The sequence below is a fragment of the Thamnophis elegans genome, chromosome 4 (genome assembly GCF_009769535.1).
Source record: "Thamnophis elegans isolate rThaEle1 chromosome 4, rThaEle1.pri, whole genome shotgun sequence".
Taxonomy (NCBI): Eukaryota; Metazoa; Chordata; class Lepidosauria; order Squamata; family Colubridae; genus Thamnophis; species Thamnophis elegans.
Window position 1 is genome coordinate 15,838,819 of NC_045544.1, and position 19,395 is coordinate 15,858,213.

Genomic DNA, 19,395 nt, shown 5'->3' on the forward strand with positions numbered 1-19,395 from the left:
GTATATTTGAACTAGACTGTGATGTTTCTCTATCATATATGTGTGTGTGTGTGGTTACAGTATATGCATAATGGTTATCTCTAGAGAGCTGAATGTAATGAAATTTCATTTTAATGTATGCTGATTGGTGTACATTTAAAGTGATAATAAAGTTTTTATTCTGTTGTATTCTATTTTTCTCCTTCACTATAAAATCTTAATTTCATTTTTTTTTTGGATGATGCTATAATTTTTGGTATTTCTATATAAAAACTAAACAATAAAATGCCTTGGCAAATATGAGGATTGCTGGGAGTTGTATTGGAAGAGTTCTCCAATCACTCAACAAGATTGTTAAATCTCTTTTCTATTACTTTACTACATAAATTCACAGCAAGAAAAAGCAACAGTATAGAATTTAAAAAACCTTATGGAACACAGAATCATAGGGCTGAAAGGAATCTCTGTTTTTTAATCTGACCCCTTCTTCAATTGAGTTTACACAATACTGGTGAAATGGTTGTCCAGTCTATTTTTTAAAACCTCCTGCGATGAGCATCCACAACTCTACAGTACATGTAACTTATATTGTACAGGTAGTCCTCAACTTACAACAGTTCAGTTAGTGACCATTTAAAGTTACAACCACATGAAAAACATGACTTATGACCATTTTTCACACTTACAACCATTGCAGCATTCCCATGGTTACGTAATCAAAATCCAGACGCTTGGCAACTGACTTATATTTATGACAGTTTTCCGTGTCCCGGGGTCATGTGATCCCCTTTTTGCGAACCTTTGACAAGTGAAGTCAATGGAAAAACCACATTCACTTAACAACTACGTCACTAACTTAAAAACTGCAATGACTCACTTATGAGCTGCAATGACACAGTGGTTAGAGTGCCGTACTGCAGGCTACTTCTGCTGACTGCTAGCTGCCTACAATTTGGCATTTCAAATCACACCAGGCTCATTAACTCAGCCTTCCATCTTCCCGAGGTGGGTAAAATGAGGACCCAAATTGTTGGGAGCAGTATGCTGATACTTAGAGAGAGCTGTAAAGCGGTAGATAAGTCTAAGTGCTGTTGCTATTGCTAACAACTTGGCAAGAATGATTGTAAAATGGGACAAAGTTCACTTAAATATCTCACTTAGCAACAGAAACTTTGGGCTCAAATGTGGTCGTAAGTTGAGGACTACCTGTATAGCATCCTTTCTTCTTTGTCCAACTATAGCTGCTTGAAATTATTCCTATGGTTCTGATTCTCTTTTTTTTAAATTAATACTTGATCAACACAGCTCTAAGTTACAATCACATTTGTTCTGACCAACTAGGTAGAGATGTTTAACTGATGGAATTTAGCCAAGGATTCAGGAGACTGAAGTATCCACCAAACAAGATGAATGTACAGATCAATAGAGACAAATGAATTCCCGTGGAGGACCTATTAAAAGAGACCACAAAAGCAGAACAACGGCACTGAAAAATGTGTCTTATGACCGTTTTTCAAAATTATCATTCCCTTGATCATGTGATCAAAATTCAGATGCTTGGCAACTGGTTCATGTTTATGACTGTCGCTTGTCCCGAGATCATGTGATCCCCCTTTGAGACAAGCAAAGTCAATAGGGAAGCCAGATTCACTTAACAACGGGGTTACTAACTTATCAACTGCAATATTTCACTTAACAACTGCGGCAAGAAAGGTGGTAAAATGGGGCAAAATTCACTTAGCAAATGTCTCACTTAACAACAGAAATGTTGTGCTCAATTGTGGTCGTAGCTTGAGGACAACCTGTACTCCACTTGATGCATATTCTCACAAGGAACAAGAAACAAGAAGACAATGAGAGTAACATGGAAAACAGAACCTACAATTCCCCACTCATATTTCTAGATTCTCTCCTCATTTACACCAACATTACCATCATGTGCCCCAACAGCTTCACACACAAAGCTAGAGATACTTTCACATGGTCTTTTAATGTGACATATGCTATCATCTGCTAGGAACATTTCTGTGGCTCCTACACAGGATAAAACAGAGTAGACTTTGTACAAAACCATTAATGGACATGAATTTGACATCAAGGGCAAAATAGCAACAGAGCAGTTTAGATTCCCGGGACATTCCATTACAGAACTCAAAGTCATAGCTTTGGAACAAAGTAGTTTTCCAGCACAATTGAATGGGAGACAACTGAGCTTACGTCAACAATGGGTTTCACGCTATCTCAGGGCACAATGGGCTTTTGGCATGTGACAGTTGTTAATTGATAAGCCACTTGCAATATATCCCCATGAGACTTTCATGTCCGTAATCCCTCTGTCTTGCCCTTCCTTTTCCCCTACCTCATCCCACTGCATTGAAATCATACATCAGTTAAGCCACTCCAGGCATGTCATGAAGTGAGCTAGAGTTCACAAAAGCTTATGCTTTGCAATAAAATATGTTAAACTTGTTGAAAGGAGATACCAGGCTCTTTCTAAATGCATTAGTGATTTTATATTAGTGTTTCTTGTTAATTGGTATTTTTCTTGGGCATCTATGAAAGAGAAAAAAAAATGTACTGGGTTTTTTCCACCGGCATCAATCTGTTAAGAAATGAATGTAATATAGAGTATGACATAACCTGCTTCAGTTCTCTGCAAGAGGCATAATTTTAAAAATGGTGCACTAAGAAATATTACTTTAAAAATTGAACATAAAAGCAGGCAGAAGGCCTATTCTTCATAGTGGCCCCTGACAGAGAAGAAATGTTGCTGTAAGCTAGTGGAAAACTCAGCAAATGCAATAAAAAGGATGACAGAAGGCAAATCCACCAGGAAATTGTCGTACTTCTACCAGTGACAAAGAGGAAAACAATTAAACCCATACAGGGGAGCTGTCAAAAAATTATTTGCTAGATCATATTGAGAGATATCTTACCACTGAAATATCATTACCACCTAAGGATATTTTTTTGGGAAGAAATAATAGAAGGAGAATAAAAATAAAAGAGGTAGTGGGATGGCAGATGGAACAGTACTTCAGTAATTACAGAGATGGAGAAAAGATCAGATTGCTATATTGAAAGAAGTGGAATGCTATACTCATAGGTGGCCTTCAATGAATTAGAACTGCCTATTAATAAGCTAAAGGGCAAAGGTAGGAAAGGTTAAGGTAGAACCTGTTAAAGGTAAAACAAGCAAGCAGAGTGATTGCCTGGAACACAAATCATATTGTTTTCCCATAAACACGAAACAATAGCAGAATTTTAGAATGTTCATTTTAAAATCATAAGCGTATTTATACCATGCTAAACACTTGGACCAACCGATTCTCCAAAACTGAACATTTTTCATTCCACTATTCAGATACGCAAGTAATTCTAACTTTAATTCTACTTTTAATTAAAGTAAATTAATTACTTTGTCAAATTAAATTGTGAGGTTTTTCTTTTTGAACATTTTATTAATTTCATACATACATTCACAATTATATGATCTCATAACTGTTATTAATAATATGTATTTATAACAATTTGTTCCCCTACAGTTGACAATATACTTGAGATTACTTTCCTACCATCCCGTAACTCCATCTTATCTTACAACATTCCTACTTCTTCTTCCTTCCTTCCCTCCTTCCTTCCCTCCTTTCTTCTCTCCTACTCTCCTTTCTTCCCTCCTTCCTTCCCTCCCTCCTTCCCCCTTCCCTCCTCCCTTTCTTCTCTCCTTCTCTCCTTCCCTCCTCCTTCCCTGCTTCCTTCCCTCCTTCCTTCCCTTTCTTCTCTCCTCCTCTCCTTCCTTTCCCCCTTCCTTTCCTCCTACCTTCCCCCCTTCCTTCTCTCCTACATTCCTTCCCTCCTTCCCTTTCTTCTCTCCTTCCTTCCCTCCTTTCTTCTCTCCTTCTCTCCTTCCTTCCCTCCTTGCTTTCCTCCCTCCTTCCTTCCCTCCTTCCTTCCCCCTTTCTTCTCCTTCTTCTCTCCTTCCTTCCTTCCTCCTCTCCTTTCCCTTCTCTCTCCTTGTGAGTTTCTATTCAAGCACTGCATCTCCTAAGGATCCTAATACGGTATTGCAGGGTCTTCAAATAGAGACTTACTGCTTGGTTCATATGTGATCATAATACTGGGGGTGGGGGAACTGGAATTTCAAAACCAGGTTGCAAGTACATTTTGGGAGCGGTCCATTATAACTTCAACCAGTCACTAAGCGGCGAGTTTATAAGTCAAAGACTATATTTATATAGGGTTTTTTTCTATTTTCTATGTTTACATAGTATATTTCTTGTTGTTTAGTTATATTGACTCATCAGGAGGCACTAAGTTACTGGATTTATCCCGATCAGATACAGATAATCAGAAATTATGCTTTGGAGTACAAACTTTCTACTGAGAATTGAATTCACAGAACTTCACGCTTTAGATTATACTGTACACAGCAGGACTGTCAAACTCCCAGTCTGTGGGCTTGATGTGTCACGCACTGGCCATGCCCATGCCTGGTTTAGCGAGGGGGGGGGGAGTCCCAATACATCACATGATGCCACTGAGAGGATGTGAATTTGACACCCTTGGTATACAGAGATAGGAGCTATCCAAGTGCTGACACTCGACAACTCCAAGAAGAGATGCCTAGAAGCTCCCAGAATGGGTTTATAGTCCAGTCCATCTACCCTTAAGCTCTCAGAGCAGAGAGATAGAGATTTTGTATTATTCATTTACCCATGCACAGAGTTTTACATGACTCTGTTTCTCTGCACTGAGAGTTCATGAACTCTCAGTTGCTAGAAGGTCTAGCTTATTGTTCCACATTGCTATTAGCTTTTATTTGTTCAACCACTATTGTTTTGTTGCTGCTACTATTGTTGTATGGGCACAGAACTGAAATTATGTTATATTAGCATTAATTCTGAAATCACACTTGGCTGCAATAGCAGCAGAGGTGGGTTGCTGCAGGTTCGCCCTGGATTGGGCGAACCGGTAGTAGTGGCGGTGGGAGGCTCCGCCCACCTTCCCAGACACTTCTGCGCATGCGTGAATATAGGAGCGCACCCAAACTAGTAGTAAAAAAAATAGCAATTCACCTCTAAATAGCAGGACTATTATCTATACTCTCTATATATTTGTACATGTGTGCTTAATGTAATGCAAGAGGGAACACAACTAAATATAGTTGGTCATATTATTTTTTCTTGAATAAGGACTGTTAGAAAAATATGAATTTTATGTCTGCGTGTAAAACAATATTTGCCATTATTTTTCCATAGAGAGAGCTGGGGAGCATTTGTTTGTTTATCATTTTTATAGCCACCCATCAACCGCCAAATATTTGTGACAAATTATGTGAAGATCTGCTGGAAAGGCCCGTGTTTAAAAGCCTCAACCGTCACCTTTTAACCCTCAAAAAGAAAACCTCAGTTGTTAGTTCAGACTGTGGGTGACACCCCCACCCAATCTCTCATCCATTAGAAAATTTCTAAAGATGGGATATTTTGCTGACTTTTGTTAATTAGTTCTAAATTTTAATATTTTTTTAAGCTGTTAAGTTACCATGAATACTTACTTCAGCAGAAAGACAAGGTAAAAATGTATTAAATAAATAGACTAAGTATACTCATAGCTTTGAAAGTTTTTTGGATTCTCTACTGCAGTATTCCAGAGCAAATGGCTTGTTTGATGACACCTAACATTTTGCTTTTTACCATTTGGAAACAAACAGCAGACACTTAAGCAGAAGTTCTAAAAAGCTAGAATCTCTGCTCAAACTTCTCACATTTCTCTATAATGCCAAATCTTACATTATTTTTGTATCGCAAGAATTCCTATATGGAAACTGATAATGTATAACGCAATGGAAACTCACTGATCTATTGAGCTTGGTTAATGTAAAACAGAGGAGCATCATAATATATCTGGTAATGGACAGCAGCAGAATAAGCACCAACTGTTTACATGTCTGAATTCCAAGAACTAACTTATCCAAACACATCATAGAGACAATAATGAAGATGAAAATTGTATTAAGAGTTGCACATTTAATTAATAGAAAAACAAGTTTATTTGCATTATTGATGAAAGCAGCATGTAAAAAACAATTGTAATAGCAAAAATATTGTTTAAATGACAGCACTCATACACAGATGCCGGAGATAATGAAAACTGTTTACATTAAAGAAAGCTGTGTGATTATAGCAATTATTAATACATTTAACTGGAAATAAAATAAGCATTTAAATGATTAATTAATAAAGAGCCTTAATGAAAAGTAAGAAACTGTGGAACAGAACCCTATAAAGGGGCAATTAGCATCTACAAGATTAATATAATTCAAGTTTGAGATTTCTAAGTAATTCTCTTAATAGATTTACCCTTCTTACGTATCATAAACCTTATTAAAAGAATCCAGGATAACCTTAAATCAGGGATGTGCAAACTTGGCAACTTTAAGACTTGTGGACTTCAAGCATAACTGGCTGGAGAATTCTGGGAGTTGAAGTCCACAAGTCTTGAAGTTGCCAGGTTTGGGCACCCCCTGCCTTAGAAAAATGCCTCCAAGCTATTCAAGTTATTACGACAGAAATAAATTTGTTATAACATATTGGTTCCACCACAAAACCGCGGACGACAAAATCGCGCTTGACGAAAGCGCGTACGTGACGTCATCACAGCGCGACGAAAACATCGCGCTGTGATCGATAAATGTAAAAATAAAGCGAAAACCTTACCCTAACCCCCCCAAACCTAACCCTAAACCTAACCCTAAACCTAACCCTTAACCTAACCCTAAATCTAACCCTAAACCTAACCCTTAACCTAATGCTAAACCTAACGCTAACCCTTAACCTAACGCTAAACGTAACCCTAACGCTCTAAACCTAACCCTAACCCTTAACCTAACCCTAACCCTAACCCTAGCCCTTACCTTTATGTGAATCGGCTTGCTTTAATTTTATTTTTATTTCAATTTTTAATTTTTTTCGTCGCGCTGTGATGACGTCAAATTTGTGGGCCGCGGTTTTGACGGGTCACGAACATATTTTGGTCAGTTATAAAGTAACAAACAATAAAGTGATCTGTTAATAAATACCAAACACTGGAGTACAGGTAGTCCTTGACTTATCACAATTCATTTAATGATTCAATTCAAAGTGACCATGGTATTGAAAAAAGTGACTTATGAGCAGTTTTAGGACTTCGTTAACATATGACTTATGCCCAGTTTTCACACTTGTGATCACTGCATCCCAGTCATGGGAACAAACTTTTGGGTGCTTGGCAACCAGCATGTATTTATGATGGCTACAGCATCTGGAGATCCTGGGATTGTCATTTGCAGGGCCTTCTGACAACCAAAGCCAATGGGAAAACCAAATTCACATAATTCACTTAACAACTGTAGTGATTCACCTAACAATCATGGCAAAAAAGTTTATAAAATGGGGCATGACTCACTTAACAAATGTTTCGCTTAGCAATGAAAATTTTTGGGTTCAATTGTGGTGGTACAACCAAGAAGTGCCCTCTTTTGGGAAAAAAGAACAACAGAAGCCAAGAAACAAGAGTTATGGTTATTTATATATATTTTTACCAGTATATGAAAGAAATTTAGCGGCATAGTCTATGCATGTTCATTTGAAAAAAATAGGTCCTATCGATCTCAGATAATGAACTAAACAAATTAAAATCTCATCTCACGTTTTATTCATCTTTTTTTTCCTTTCTCAAAGCTTCTCCTGGTTGAAATTCATAAAGCTGAATTTAAACTTTATAAATGAAGAAGAAAACATAAACTATTTCTCTATTTTTACCTTAACATCTGTGAGAAATCATATATCCTTACCCCTTTCTTTTTACAAATCCATAAGGAAAGCAGAAATGAAGTGGAAGTAATTTTTTGGGTGCTAAATGGAAAGAGGAGCTACATTGTAACTACACATGAAAGGTCCATGCATCAAAAGTTTGATCTCCAGCATTGAAAAAAAAAGGCTGTGAAAAAAATCTGGTCTGGAAAGCTGTTGTCATTCACAGGAACTAGGAATAGGTAATCTGAGGTATTCTATAATTTTTGGATTACAACTACCGCTTTGGTTATGCTGGTTAGGGGTGACATGGCAATATAATATAAAAGATCTTAAAGGATTCTAGGTTATCTATCCCTGACACTGACATTTCTCAGCTATCTAGATCAATTTCATGATTTCCTATAAAGACCAATACTTATGTCCCTGCAGTCAACATTGCCTTTGTCCTCTGGAAACAAATTGCTTGGCTCCCACGTTCAAATGTGGGCTACACCAGAATAATTTAATCTCTATAATAGGAACAGCACATAGACTTATATATCTCTTACAGTGCTTTACAGCCCTCTCTAAGCAGTTTACAGAGTCAGCGTATTTTCCCCTTACAATCTGGGTCATTTTACTGTCCTCAGAAGGATGGAAGGCTGAGTCAACCTTGAGCTGGTCAGGACCGAACTCCAGGCTGTGGGCAGAGTTCTGCCTGCAATACTGCATCTAACCACTGCACCACCAGGGCTCTTGGTGCTCCCTAAGATGCAAGTTGTTGCCATTTACAAATGTTGCTATTACCTTGAAGAAATTTCTCTTCCTCAAGCTGTGATTGCGACAAATTACATTATAATTTTCTTTCCAAAATGCTATCTATAACTTTTCTAAATATCTGTTTCAGAATTCCATGGGGAATGCTGTCCTGTCTATTCTTTGAGCTGCAGCTAATGATACACACATTTTTATTCCATGAATATCCTTCCTTTTTTTGCTTTTCAGTTCTAATGCGAATAGCTCTTATAGATCCGTCTGCGACATCTTTTGAGTAGCGAGTTTAAAAAACACTTACCTAAGGCAATTTCCCTAATACAGTAAAAGGTAACATTAGAAAAACACAACAGATACAAAACTGAAGTTCCAAGAATCCATCCACAGTGCCAACTAAGTGTAGGATTCTGATGAAGAAGCTTTCTGCAGTATTTCTGCTTGGCATCACTTCCAAGAAGTAAAGTGTGCATTAGTACATAAACCTCTAGGAATACTTATGCTCCAAACGCAAGAGGGCTTTGCTTGGGTATCTTTTAACACTTGTGCAGAACACAGGATGTTTCAATAGGAGCGCTTTGCCCTTTTATGCTGCAGGAGATAGTAAAGTCTTATCTGCCAAAATTGTTTCTTATATGGTAGCAGTCCTCTTTTGCCAAATATCCTAACTGCATGCTGAAAGACTAGCTACAATGTCCCGATGCAGTGGGTGACAAAGGCATCTGCAGTGCGTGACAATGAGTCTAGCCCAGTGATGGTGAACCTTTTTTGGCACCAAGTGCCAAAACCAGAATGTGCGTGCATGCACGTGCAACGGAGCACCGGAAACCCAAAACCAGCTGGCTGGTGCACGCATGCCTGTTTTTTTGGCCATTTTCTGGTGCTCCAGTGCCCACGAAGACCAGTTGGCCAGCCGGCATGTGCATGAGAAACCAAAAGAGCAGCTGGGGATGGCACACGTTCCCACAGAGAGGGCTTTGCGTGCCATCTCTGGCACGCGTGCCATAGGTTTGCCATCACAGATCTATCCTATAAATAAAACTGACCATTCTTAACTCCTTTTGCTGAAGCTTAGATATTTATGAAAGTTCATAAGAATTATATTTACCATAGCCTGTCAATTAAGGAATCTATAGTTATAGTTTTATTGATTTGTATGCCACCCACTCCCGAAGGACTCCGGGCGGTTTACAATAAAACAAGGGAGGGAGAATAATACACAAAAAACATTAAAATATACAACAATCACAATCTCCGGGGGGCTGGATATTTCGAGAGCCCCCCGGCCTGCTGGAGCAGCCAGGACTTAACAGCTTTGCGGAAGGCCGGGAGGGTAGTAAGGGTCCGGATCGCCACGGGGAGATCGTTCCAGAGGGCTGGCGCTGCAACAGAGAAGGCTCTCCCCCGGGGAGTCGCCAGCCGACATTGACTGGCAGATGGAATCCGGAGGAGACCTAACCTGTGTGATCGAATCGGTCTATGGGAGGTGATCGGCAGGAGGCAGTCTCTCAGGTACCCAGGTCCGATGCCATGAAGGGCTTTATAAGTAACGACCAGCGCCTTGAAGCGGATCCGGAGACAAATGGGTAACCAGTGCAGCTCGCGGAGGATAGGTGTAACGTGGGTGTACCTGGGTGCACCCACGATCGCTCGTGTGGCTGCGTTCTGGACCAGCTGGAGTCTTTGAACACTCTTCAAGGGCAGCCCCATGTAGAGCGCATTACAAACATCTATGTATTAGGCATGGTTCAGTCTGAGTCTACATTCTTCAAAACTTGAAAAGTAAAGCTCCCTGCAGCATTCATATGGCTACAAAACACGGACCTTCAAAAACATGTTCATGGATATCATTATTACTCAATCAGAGGTATACAATTGTAAATAAGGGAAGAAACTGGCAAAAATGAAAACGACAGAAACTAAGACAAGTCACAAAATGTCTTTTTTTAAAATAGATATTTTCTCCCTCCTTGCAAATTAATCAATATTCCCATTTTCTGTTCCTTCTAAAAGTAAGCAATGAACTGTAAACTAGGACCAAATGTGATCGTCTTGATCATCTTTGCAGATTTGATCCAAAGCCAATTAAAGTTTGTAAAAGAACGTTTCAATTTACTTTATCAACCATAAATACTCCTAGAAATAAGCAATGAACTGAGAACGAGAACCAAACATCAATTTTGCAAACTTGCTGCAATGTCAACAGAAGTTTGAAAAAGAAATAACATGCTTCAACTCACGTTATCTCTATTGCATCAAGGAGCGCATTTGTGAAAACATATTTTCCTACTGGACAAATCCACATTTTAAAATGAATGTTCAAAAGATTACAATAATTTTGGAACTCTAATGGCTTAGAAGTGCTTTTTATTGTGTTCTTTTTAAATAGATGAATCTCAACAGCTATTTATCTTTGAAGAAATATTTGATCTTAATGGGTAGTCCTCAACATGAAAAAGTTTGTTTAGTGACCAAAGTAGCAACGGCACTGAAAAAAGTGACTTACAACTGTTTTTCACAATTATGACCTTTCCTGCCTCCCCATGATCATGTGATCAATATTCAGATGCTTGGCAGATGGCTCATATTTATGACCGTTGCTGTGTCCCAAGATCATGGGATCCCCTTTTGCGACCTTCTGACAAGCAAAGTCAATGTGGAATCCAGATTCACTTAACAACCAGTTTACTAACTTATCAACTGCAATGATTCACTTAACAACCAAGGGAAGAAAGGCGGTAAAATGGGACAAAATTCACTTAACAAATGTTTCACTTAACAACAGAATTTTTGGGCTCAATTGTGGTCATAAGTTGAGGATTACCTGTATTCTATATCATGAGACCACAACCAAGAAATGAATACTTGGATATTTATTTCATATTAGAGTTTCACTATTATACTTCTTAAAGGCCTGTTTTGTTATCCCCCCAAAAAATAATTCTTTACCCAGAATCCTTTACAAAGATTATACAGGTATTCCTTGATGTACAACTACAACTGAGCTTAAAATTTCTGTTGCTAAGTGAGATTTTTGTTAAACAAATTTTGCCCCATCTTATGACCTTTCTTGCCACAGCTATTAAGTGAATCACTGCGGCTAAGTTAGTAAAACAGTTGTTAAGAGGATCTGGCTTCCCCATTGACTTTCCTTGTCAGGAAGTCACAAAAGGTGATCACATGACATTGCAACCGTCATAAATACATGCCAGTTTCCAAACGCCTGGATGTTGATCAAGTGATCACAGGGACGCTGCAACAGTCATAAGTGTGAAAAAAACGGTCATAAGTCACTTTTTTTCAAACTGTTGTAACTTCAAATGGTCAATAAACAACTAAGTAAGCTGAGGACTATCTGTATTGGTTGAATGTGGATGGCTCCTCTTCCCATGATCAGGACCACGCATTTTGCAATTACCAAATGGTTGAAAAGGAACCTATAAGCATATATGCATGTTGTTATCAACAGGTAGCGACTGGGACCCTACTCAAGTTTCTAGTCAGCAACATTCACAAGTTGCATGTAATGCAGTTAGTAGGAATCTTGTGTGCAAAAGAAATGAGGCCTCAATTCAATTACTTGGCAAGGACAGTAAATAAATCAAAACTGTTTTAAGTTATTTTTACATCTAAGCCTGGAATTTAAGACACATAAATCTAAAGGGGGAAGAAAACTATTCTCATTTCTGTCAGTAACTCCAAAGAAGGAAAAAAAAACTTAGAACACAGAATCATAGGGTTGGAAGGGGCCCAAAAGGTCTTCTAGTACAACCCTCAGCCCAAAGCAAGAGACCTTATACCACCCCAATCAAATTGTTGTCCAATCTATTTTTGAAAACCTCCAGTGATAGAGACCTCACAACTCCGGAAGAAAATCTATTCCATTGATTAATTGTTCTCACTGTAAGAAAATTTCTCCTTACATTTAGATTGGATCTGTCTTTAACAAGCTTCTGCCCATTATATTTTGTCCTGCCCTCTGGTGCTATGGAGACTAAGTCATTCCATTCTTCTCCAGGCCTTAAGTACTGAAAGATAGGCATTGTGTCACACACAGACACACACACAAACACACACACCACCCTTATCTTCAATAGGCTAGAAATACCTAGCTTCCTCAACCATTTATTTTAGGATTTAGCATCCAGATCCTTTATCATCTTTGTTAGTATTTTAAACCAATTGGACAATCGTTTATCCAATTGGATTACTAAACTACTTGCATATTAGAATAAGGACATTTTCTTTAGCCCAAGGACTGCCTTGACAATGGGATTCCCCACAGCTTCTACATACCTTACTCAACACAGAATGTTCTCTGTGTTCCCAAGCCAGCTTCACTTGCTTGTAAAGGGGAAACTACTTTCACTTATTGGGAGTCTTGGGTTTACCCACCAATTCTTTTAAGTGGAAGTAAAAATAAATATCAGAATTTATGCCTTTCTAAAAAGATATCTAAAAGACAGGGACATCCGATGTGGAGTTCTTGCTGAATCTAAACAGGTATTATTGTCTCACAAATGAAGGCAATATGTGTCTAGTCAACGCCTGGTAAGAGATTATCTGAAAACCTCCATGAATATCCTTTGAATTCCATGATGGGAGAAAGGCAGCATACATGAATTCAATTAAATAATGCAGTGTCTTGCAGTATCCCCCAAACAAGTACGAACACATGGACCTACAATGAACTTTACCAGATACATTGGCAGTTTTGCATATCTGGTTAAATTATTATATAATTCTTGGTTTACTGCTTACCATGTTACATGAATCCAGACAATTGTCACTTATTCAAATAACCATGGTTTTGTATATGCATGAACCCAATCACTGTTAAGGATCGCATCTGCATATTTGATAAAGTGGAATGCTGTCCAAGATATTTGATCGGTATTATATTTGTTGTGGCTCCGCAACAGCTGCCAAATATAGCTACAATTAATTGTTATCTTTTTCCTGCTGTCTCATCATCTTATAAATGACATAAAGCTTTAATCAAGTAAACAAATATCATCTTCCTGAGTAACACAATTTCTATCAAATACTCTTGTTGTCACAGTAAAGCTTTTTTATTGTTTGATTTTCAGCTACATTTAAGACAAACACTTGCAATGCAATCCTTTCAAAGCAAATGGAACAGAACAACATAGTCTGATTTTTTTAAAATTTTGACTGCTGGGCTTATTACATAGAGATATTTTATCTAATCTTTGAAAACAAGAGTAAAAATACATAATAAAGTAGGTTCCAATTGTACACACCAACAACCTAAAGGATCAAAACAATGGTTAGTATTTCAGATGATTTAAAATTTGTGTTAACAGTATCATACATATGAAAAAAATCTGTAAGATCACAACATCAAATGGCTATTTTTTTAAAATTCCAGATTGATTAAAAAGATGAAAGGACAGGACTTTCACATTTTTTCCTATGTTCCTCAAACAGGAACACAAGGTCCTCCATTTTTGAAGAAGACTGTAGTAGTGCAAACAGTATTAAGAGACAAGCAATCCATTCCACTTCCTGTCTGTGAAGTATGATGGCTAAATAAGTCTCAATGTTACAGTATCAACACTTACTGATTTAAAACAAAAATAAATATTTCTTGAACAACCATTTGCTTTCCATAAACAAGCAACCTGAAGAAGTTATGCCACAGTGTACAGTTCATTTCAGTGCAAAAGTTACATTTCAGGACTTTCAGAATGAGATTAGCAGCTCTTTCAAGAAAAAATTGGGAGTTAGCTACAGTACATGAAAAAAAATGCAGCCATAACATATGGAAACCAAATAGTAATGCAGAGGAAAGTTATGTTTGCAAAGTCAGTGAAGAATTCGTTCTCAAACTTCTTCCTGAACTCACCATCATTTTTGAGACCTGGATTTTAAAAATAATACCATAAAGGCCTCATAAAAAAATCCAATCAAATTTAATCTTTAAAACCAGAATATAAATTTTTATTGTGTTTGTTGACATCCACTCCTTGACATTTCTTTCTTCTACACATTTGCTGTAATCTCAGGCAGTATTTATATTTTAGGTCTCTAGGAATAAAGATGATGGAATGCTTTTCTTGATAGTATATAAAACTTATTTACTGCCTAACAAGGATTGGTGAAAGTGACTCACACTGTGAAAGCATTGTGTGTATTATTTATTTTTAAAGGGGGAGAGGGAAGTACAATTATAAACATCACTGTTGAGGTCCTACTTTTATAGGGAAAAAAATGGCAAGGAATTCCATGAGAATGTAGAAAAATATGAGGTAGCAAAGGTGAGTGCCCATTGTGCTTCCTTAATATGGCTGCTGGAATCAGGTAGGACAGGAGAATTGCCGTGTAATTGTTGCTAAGGTGGATCGCATGCAGCTCTTTAGATCTTACAGTAGTTAAGATACAGAGGATTTTATTTTCTTCTTCCCTATTCCTCTCTCATTTGGGCAGCTTGGCTATACATTGAAGTCTTAATTTATACTTCTATTTTTATCACTGCAGAAAAGCATTAGTCAGATTTTCTACTTACCCCAACACATGGGCAAAGGAAGCTATTACCAATCCTGACCCAGATCACAGAAGGAAAGCTCTCTAAAAGGATTCTAATCAAAACTTTTGTGAGGCTTCTGGCATGATGTGCCATCATTAATTTAATGTCCTGTTCCCGGGAGATCTCTCCTTCCCACCAAAAAAAAAAAAAAAGTTCATAATGCATAGGGGACCTGAACCAGACTGTCCTATATAATAAAAGCTATTTTAGTAACACCCTTAACTTGAATAGTAGGGGAGGTATTCAGTGGGTCATCTTTCTTTTAAGGATTATATAACATAGCAAGCATGAACTGTAGTAAGGTTTTGAATACAGTTTGTTCAAAGCAGTGAATATTGTATAAGAGTCACTTCTTTGCATCTGGGCTTTAGGCAGATGACAAAGAAACTTTGCAGCTTTCTCAGTTTCTGAAACTGGGTCCTGTCCTGCCTTGTTTTCTTAGTGGCATTAATAATGTAGAGGAACCACTCATTCAATCTGTTTGTCAAAGCATTTCAGGAAAGAATGGGATGGGACATGTGAGAAGAGATGAATGAAGAGTAAGGATAAGAGAAATTAAAACCGTAGATGAGGTTCTGTACTAGAAAGCGTCAGGAATACAGAGTAGATTCCTTTAGGAACAGAATATATTAAAGATTTGAAAATCTGCTTATGAAATCTGTGTTAAGGAAAAATTGCCTTGCGATAATAGAGAAAAAGTCTTTTGAGGGGGGAAAAGGTTCATTTAATAAGAATTATTACACTCATGGTAGCCGCAGTTTGTTCAGTGTCCACATAAGGAATAAACATCTTTTTTTTTTCCTTTTGGAAAGCAAACTATGAAAGAAAGCTTTGAAAGGATTATTTTCAACTAAAACAAGTGAACAAAAGACTAGCTGATAATGAGTTATTTAAAAATATGATAGGAAGGATGGATAAAGAAAAAAATACGCTTTCAAGCTATGGCACTTGATTCTGCAGGCCACCATGCACGCACTCACACAAACATATGCACGTAGAATAGTTTGCTTTTTTGAGGGGGGGGTGATACTGGCAGATTGTTAAACAAAAAAGAAGGCACATCTGTACAAAAAAAAAGATGAGTTGCTCTTCTCATGCTGAGTTTTGTCTATATTTGATTGCTTCCCCAACATTCCTTCAGCCCATTTATTATATGCAAGTGAAGGAATGGTTATCGTAAGACTATCAGTACTAGTTCTTCCAGTCCTCTGATCCATTTAACTACTAAGCATCATGCGCAATTCATTATAATGTACTCTGCATAGTCTTTAATTTAGCAAGCTAGCAGTTAAAAAGGAGGGAACATGGCAAAGCACTTTCAAACACAGATGTCTGAGAGGCAAAGATCTCCTAGCAGAAGAGATGGGATGAGAGTCACTTAGTTCAAGTACAGTACAGTCACGTTCCATCAGGTGTCTCCACAAAAGTTGTCCAAAACCTCTCCAGTTCCTACCACAATGGCTCTACAAAGGCAAAATCCAGGATCAACTCTCATTTTAAGGCCAAAAAAGACTTCTTCAGCAACATTAGTGGGAGCAGAGTAAGATGCAGCATATTTTTAAACCCAGGCTCAGAAGGAGGCTGCTTTGCAGTTACCTCTACCCTGAATGAGAACCTTTGCTAACTGGCACGGCTCTCCTCTCTACTGAATTCCAATTTTGCCATTAAAAGATACTGCTTTCTGGAGAGACAGTAGCATGGTAAGAATAATCACCTACCTGAAGAACCAGTCACACAAAATGCATTCACTCAAGCCTCCGACACCAGAGACTTTATATTTAACTGCACTTATCATTCAACTTGTGCATCGGAACCGTATCAATTTATGAAAAGCTTGTTTGAAGTCTTCATTGGACATAGTGTAGATGATAGGGTTGATCAGAGAGTTAAGATATCCCAGCCACGTGAAAAAGTCAAAGATGGCCATGTGGAACCAGCAAGCATCTTTACAAATAGGCAACACTAAACTAATGATAAAGAAGGGTAGCCAGCACACAATGAAGGCTCCTAAAATAACCCCTAAAGTCTTGGTTGCTTTCCGCTCTCTGGCAACCATCAGCTTCTTTTTTTCCAGAAAAGCATCCGATACCTTTACTTTGACCTGGTTCGTATATATGGGAGACCCCATTTCACTGGAGGCTTCCGAGATCTTGCAATTTATAGAAGTGACAGAGGACGTTGACCCCGGGGAATCTGTTATTAAGTGAGCCCGGGTTAATCTTTTGCCGGTGTTCTTTGGCGTCTGTTTCAAAATCCGAGATCTGGCCTCCACATAGATCCTTCCATAAAGGATTATCAGCAGCATGGTAGGAAAATAGAACGCCCCCACCGTGGAATAGATGGTATATAAGATGTGGTCTGAATTCACCACACAGTTAGACATCTCTTCCGCTTTAGACTGCTGCCAGAAGAAAGGAGGGATGGAGATGGAGATCGAGAAGACCCACACCAGGGCAATCATGCCTGCTGCTCTCTTGGGAGTCCTTTTAGTCGAATACTCCACCGCATCTGTAATGGCCCAGTATCTGTCCAGGGCAATCACACACAAATGGAGAATGGAAGCAGTGCAACAAGTGATGTCTGAAGAGAGCCAAATGTCACACACAACCTGGCCCAGGGTCCATTTCCCAGTCACAGTGTACATGGTGCTGATAGGCATGACCAGGAGGGAGACCAGAAGGTCAGTGACCGCCAAGGAAGCTATGAGATAATTGGCCGGGGTGTGGAGCTTACGACTCTGGTAGACAGTGGCAATAACAAAACCGTTGGACAATATGGTGGCCAAGGTGATGAGAGCCAAGACGACGGTGAGGACAACCTTCCAGGAGAACGGGGTGCCATCTTGGTAGGCGGAACTTTCTTCGGGGCTGCAATTCCTGGTCTGGTCGGAGTCATTGGCGTGGAAGGCGTTTAGGCCCGGGGTGGCTTGGCAAAGCCTAGCTTGATCCATGCCTCCAAAGTTGCCGGGGACTCGGGCGAGGAGCGAGGAGCGCCGCCAGTCTTCAGCAATCCGAGGAGGGCAGCGCCCTCCTCTCCTCACGCCCACACCTCAGGAAGAATCCCGCCCGGGGGATTGAGGGCACGCGAGCCGGGACGGCAAAGAGGGAGCACGTGCGCGCAGCTCTTCCAATGGAGGCGCCTCCCGCTCGCCGGGCGGACCATGGCTCGCGCCGCCGCCGCTGCTACCGCCGCGCTCTTTCTTCGCTAAAAGCCCAGCCGACGCCTCAGCACGTGCCGGCCGCCGAGCGAGGACGTCTCCGCCAGCGGCAGCGGCTGCCGATTCGGTGGTGGCGACGAAGGGACATCGCGGTGGGTACGAAGTTCGACGCGACGGTTCAAGGCAAGCAGCGGGCGGGCGAGTTTTCTTTGGCGAAGCGCTTTACGATCTCCCCGGGCGAGAGCGAGCCGCGAAGCAACCGGGAGAGGGCCAGCTGGCGTGGTTTGCCACCGTTGTTGACCGGGCGTGACTGGACGCCTTCTCTCTTGCAGAGGCGCGGGGCGCGCAATGGTCCCCCATGGCGCCAGTTCCACAACTTTTTGGCAGAAGCGGGGCGGGCGGCTGGAAGGTAGGCAGGGCAGCGAACTCTCGGTGTGAGTGAAGGTCTCTCTCTCTGTCTCTCTCTCCCAGGGCGGAGCTCAAGTCCGGCGGATGCAGACTTCTCCCCGGCAGAGGCGGCCGGCGCCTCAGCAACCGAAGGCGCGCGGTCCCTACCTCTGCTCTTTCCTTCGCTCCCTCTTTATATATCTCTATATATCGGCCCGCCCGCTCAGACTCCGCTCCGCTCTGTGCGAGCTTAACAAGGCAACTCGTGGTCTTTTCTCCCAGAGCTCCGGGTTCCCGGCCCCTCGCCGCCGCCCCGCCTCAGTCTGCCCCGAGAGGATTCCGCCGGGTCCTAAGACCGACCCTTTCATTTGCTCCCCCCGAACCCGTTGAAATGTATCCTTTCGCCAAACCTTCGCTGACTTTTGTCAGCGGGGATTCTGCATTAAGTTGAGCTTGTGATCTCTTTCAAATGTTAATAACGGCTATAGCAGCGGCATAACGACCCTAACGGCAACTCAAAACCGTGGTGTGGGGGGCGCTTGAGACGGAAGGGCGCGAAAATACCAACCGAAACCGAGTCAAGAGAAGTGGCGGAAAAAAAACCCCACCAAACCCCAAAACTCGGATTCGCTGCTTCTACAGCAGTGTTTCTCAACCTTGGCAACTTGAAGATGTCCGGACTTCAACTCCCAGAATTCCCCAGCCAGCAAATGCTGGCTGGGGAATTCTGGGAGTTGAAGTCCGGACATCTTCAAGTTGCCAAGGTTGAGAAACACTGT

General features: G+C 40.2%; 1 protein-coding gene across 1 annotated transcript; it reads right to left on the minus strand.

Annotated features, from left to right (window-relative positions):
• Positions 1–16,867: 16,867 nt before the first annotated feature.
• Positions 16,868–18,022, minus strand: HTR1B (5-hydroxytryptamine receptor 1B). The gene has a single exon (XM_032216840.1). It carries the CDS (start codon positions 18,020–18,022, stop codon positions 16,868–16,870), a length of 1,155 nt encoding a protein of 384 aa, XP_032072731.1.
• Positions 18,023–19,395: the final 1,373 nt, after the last annotated feature.

What these genes read in the sequence shown, in the direction of transcription:
- HTR1B (XM_032216840.1), bottom strand. Translation starts at nt 18,022, where the DNA reads ATGGATCAAGCTAGGCTTTGCCAAGCCACCCCGGGCCTAAACGCCTTC.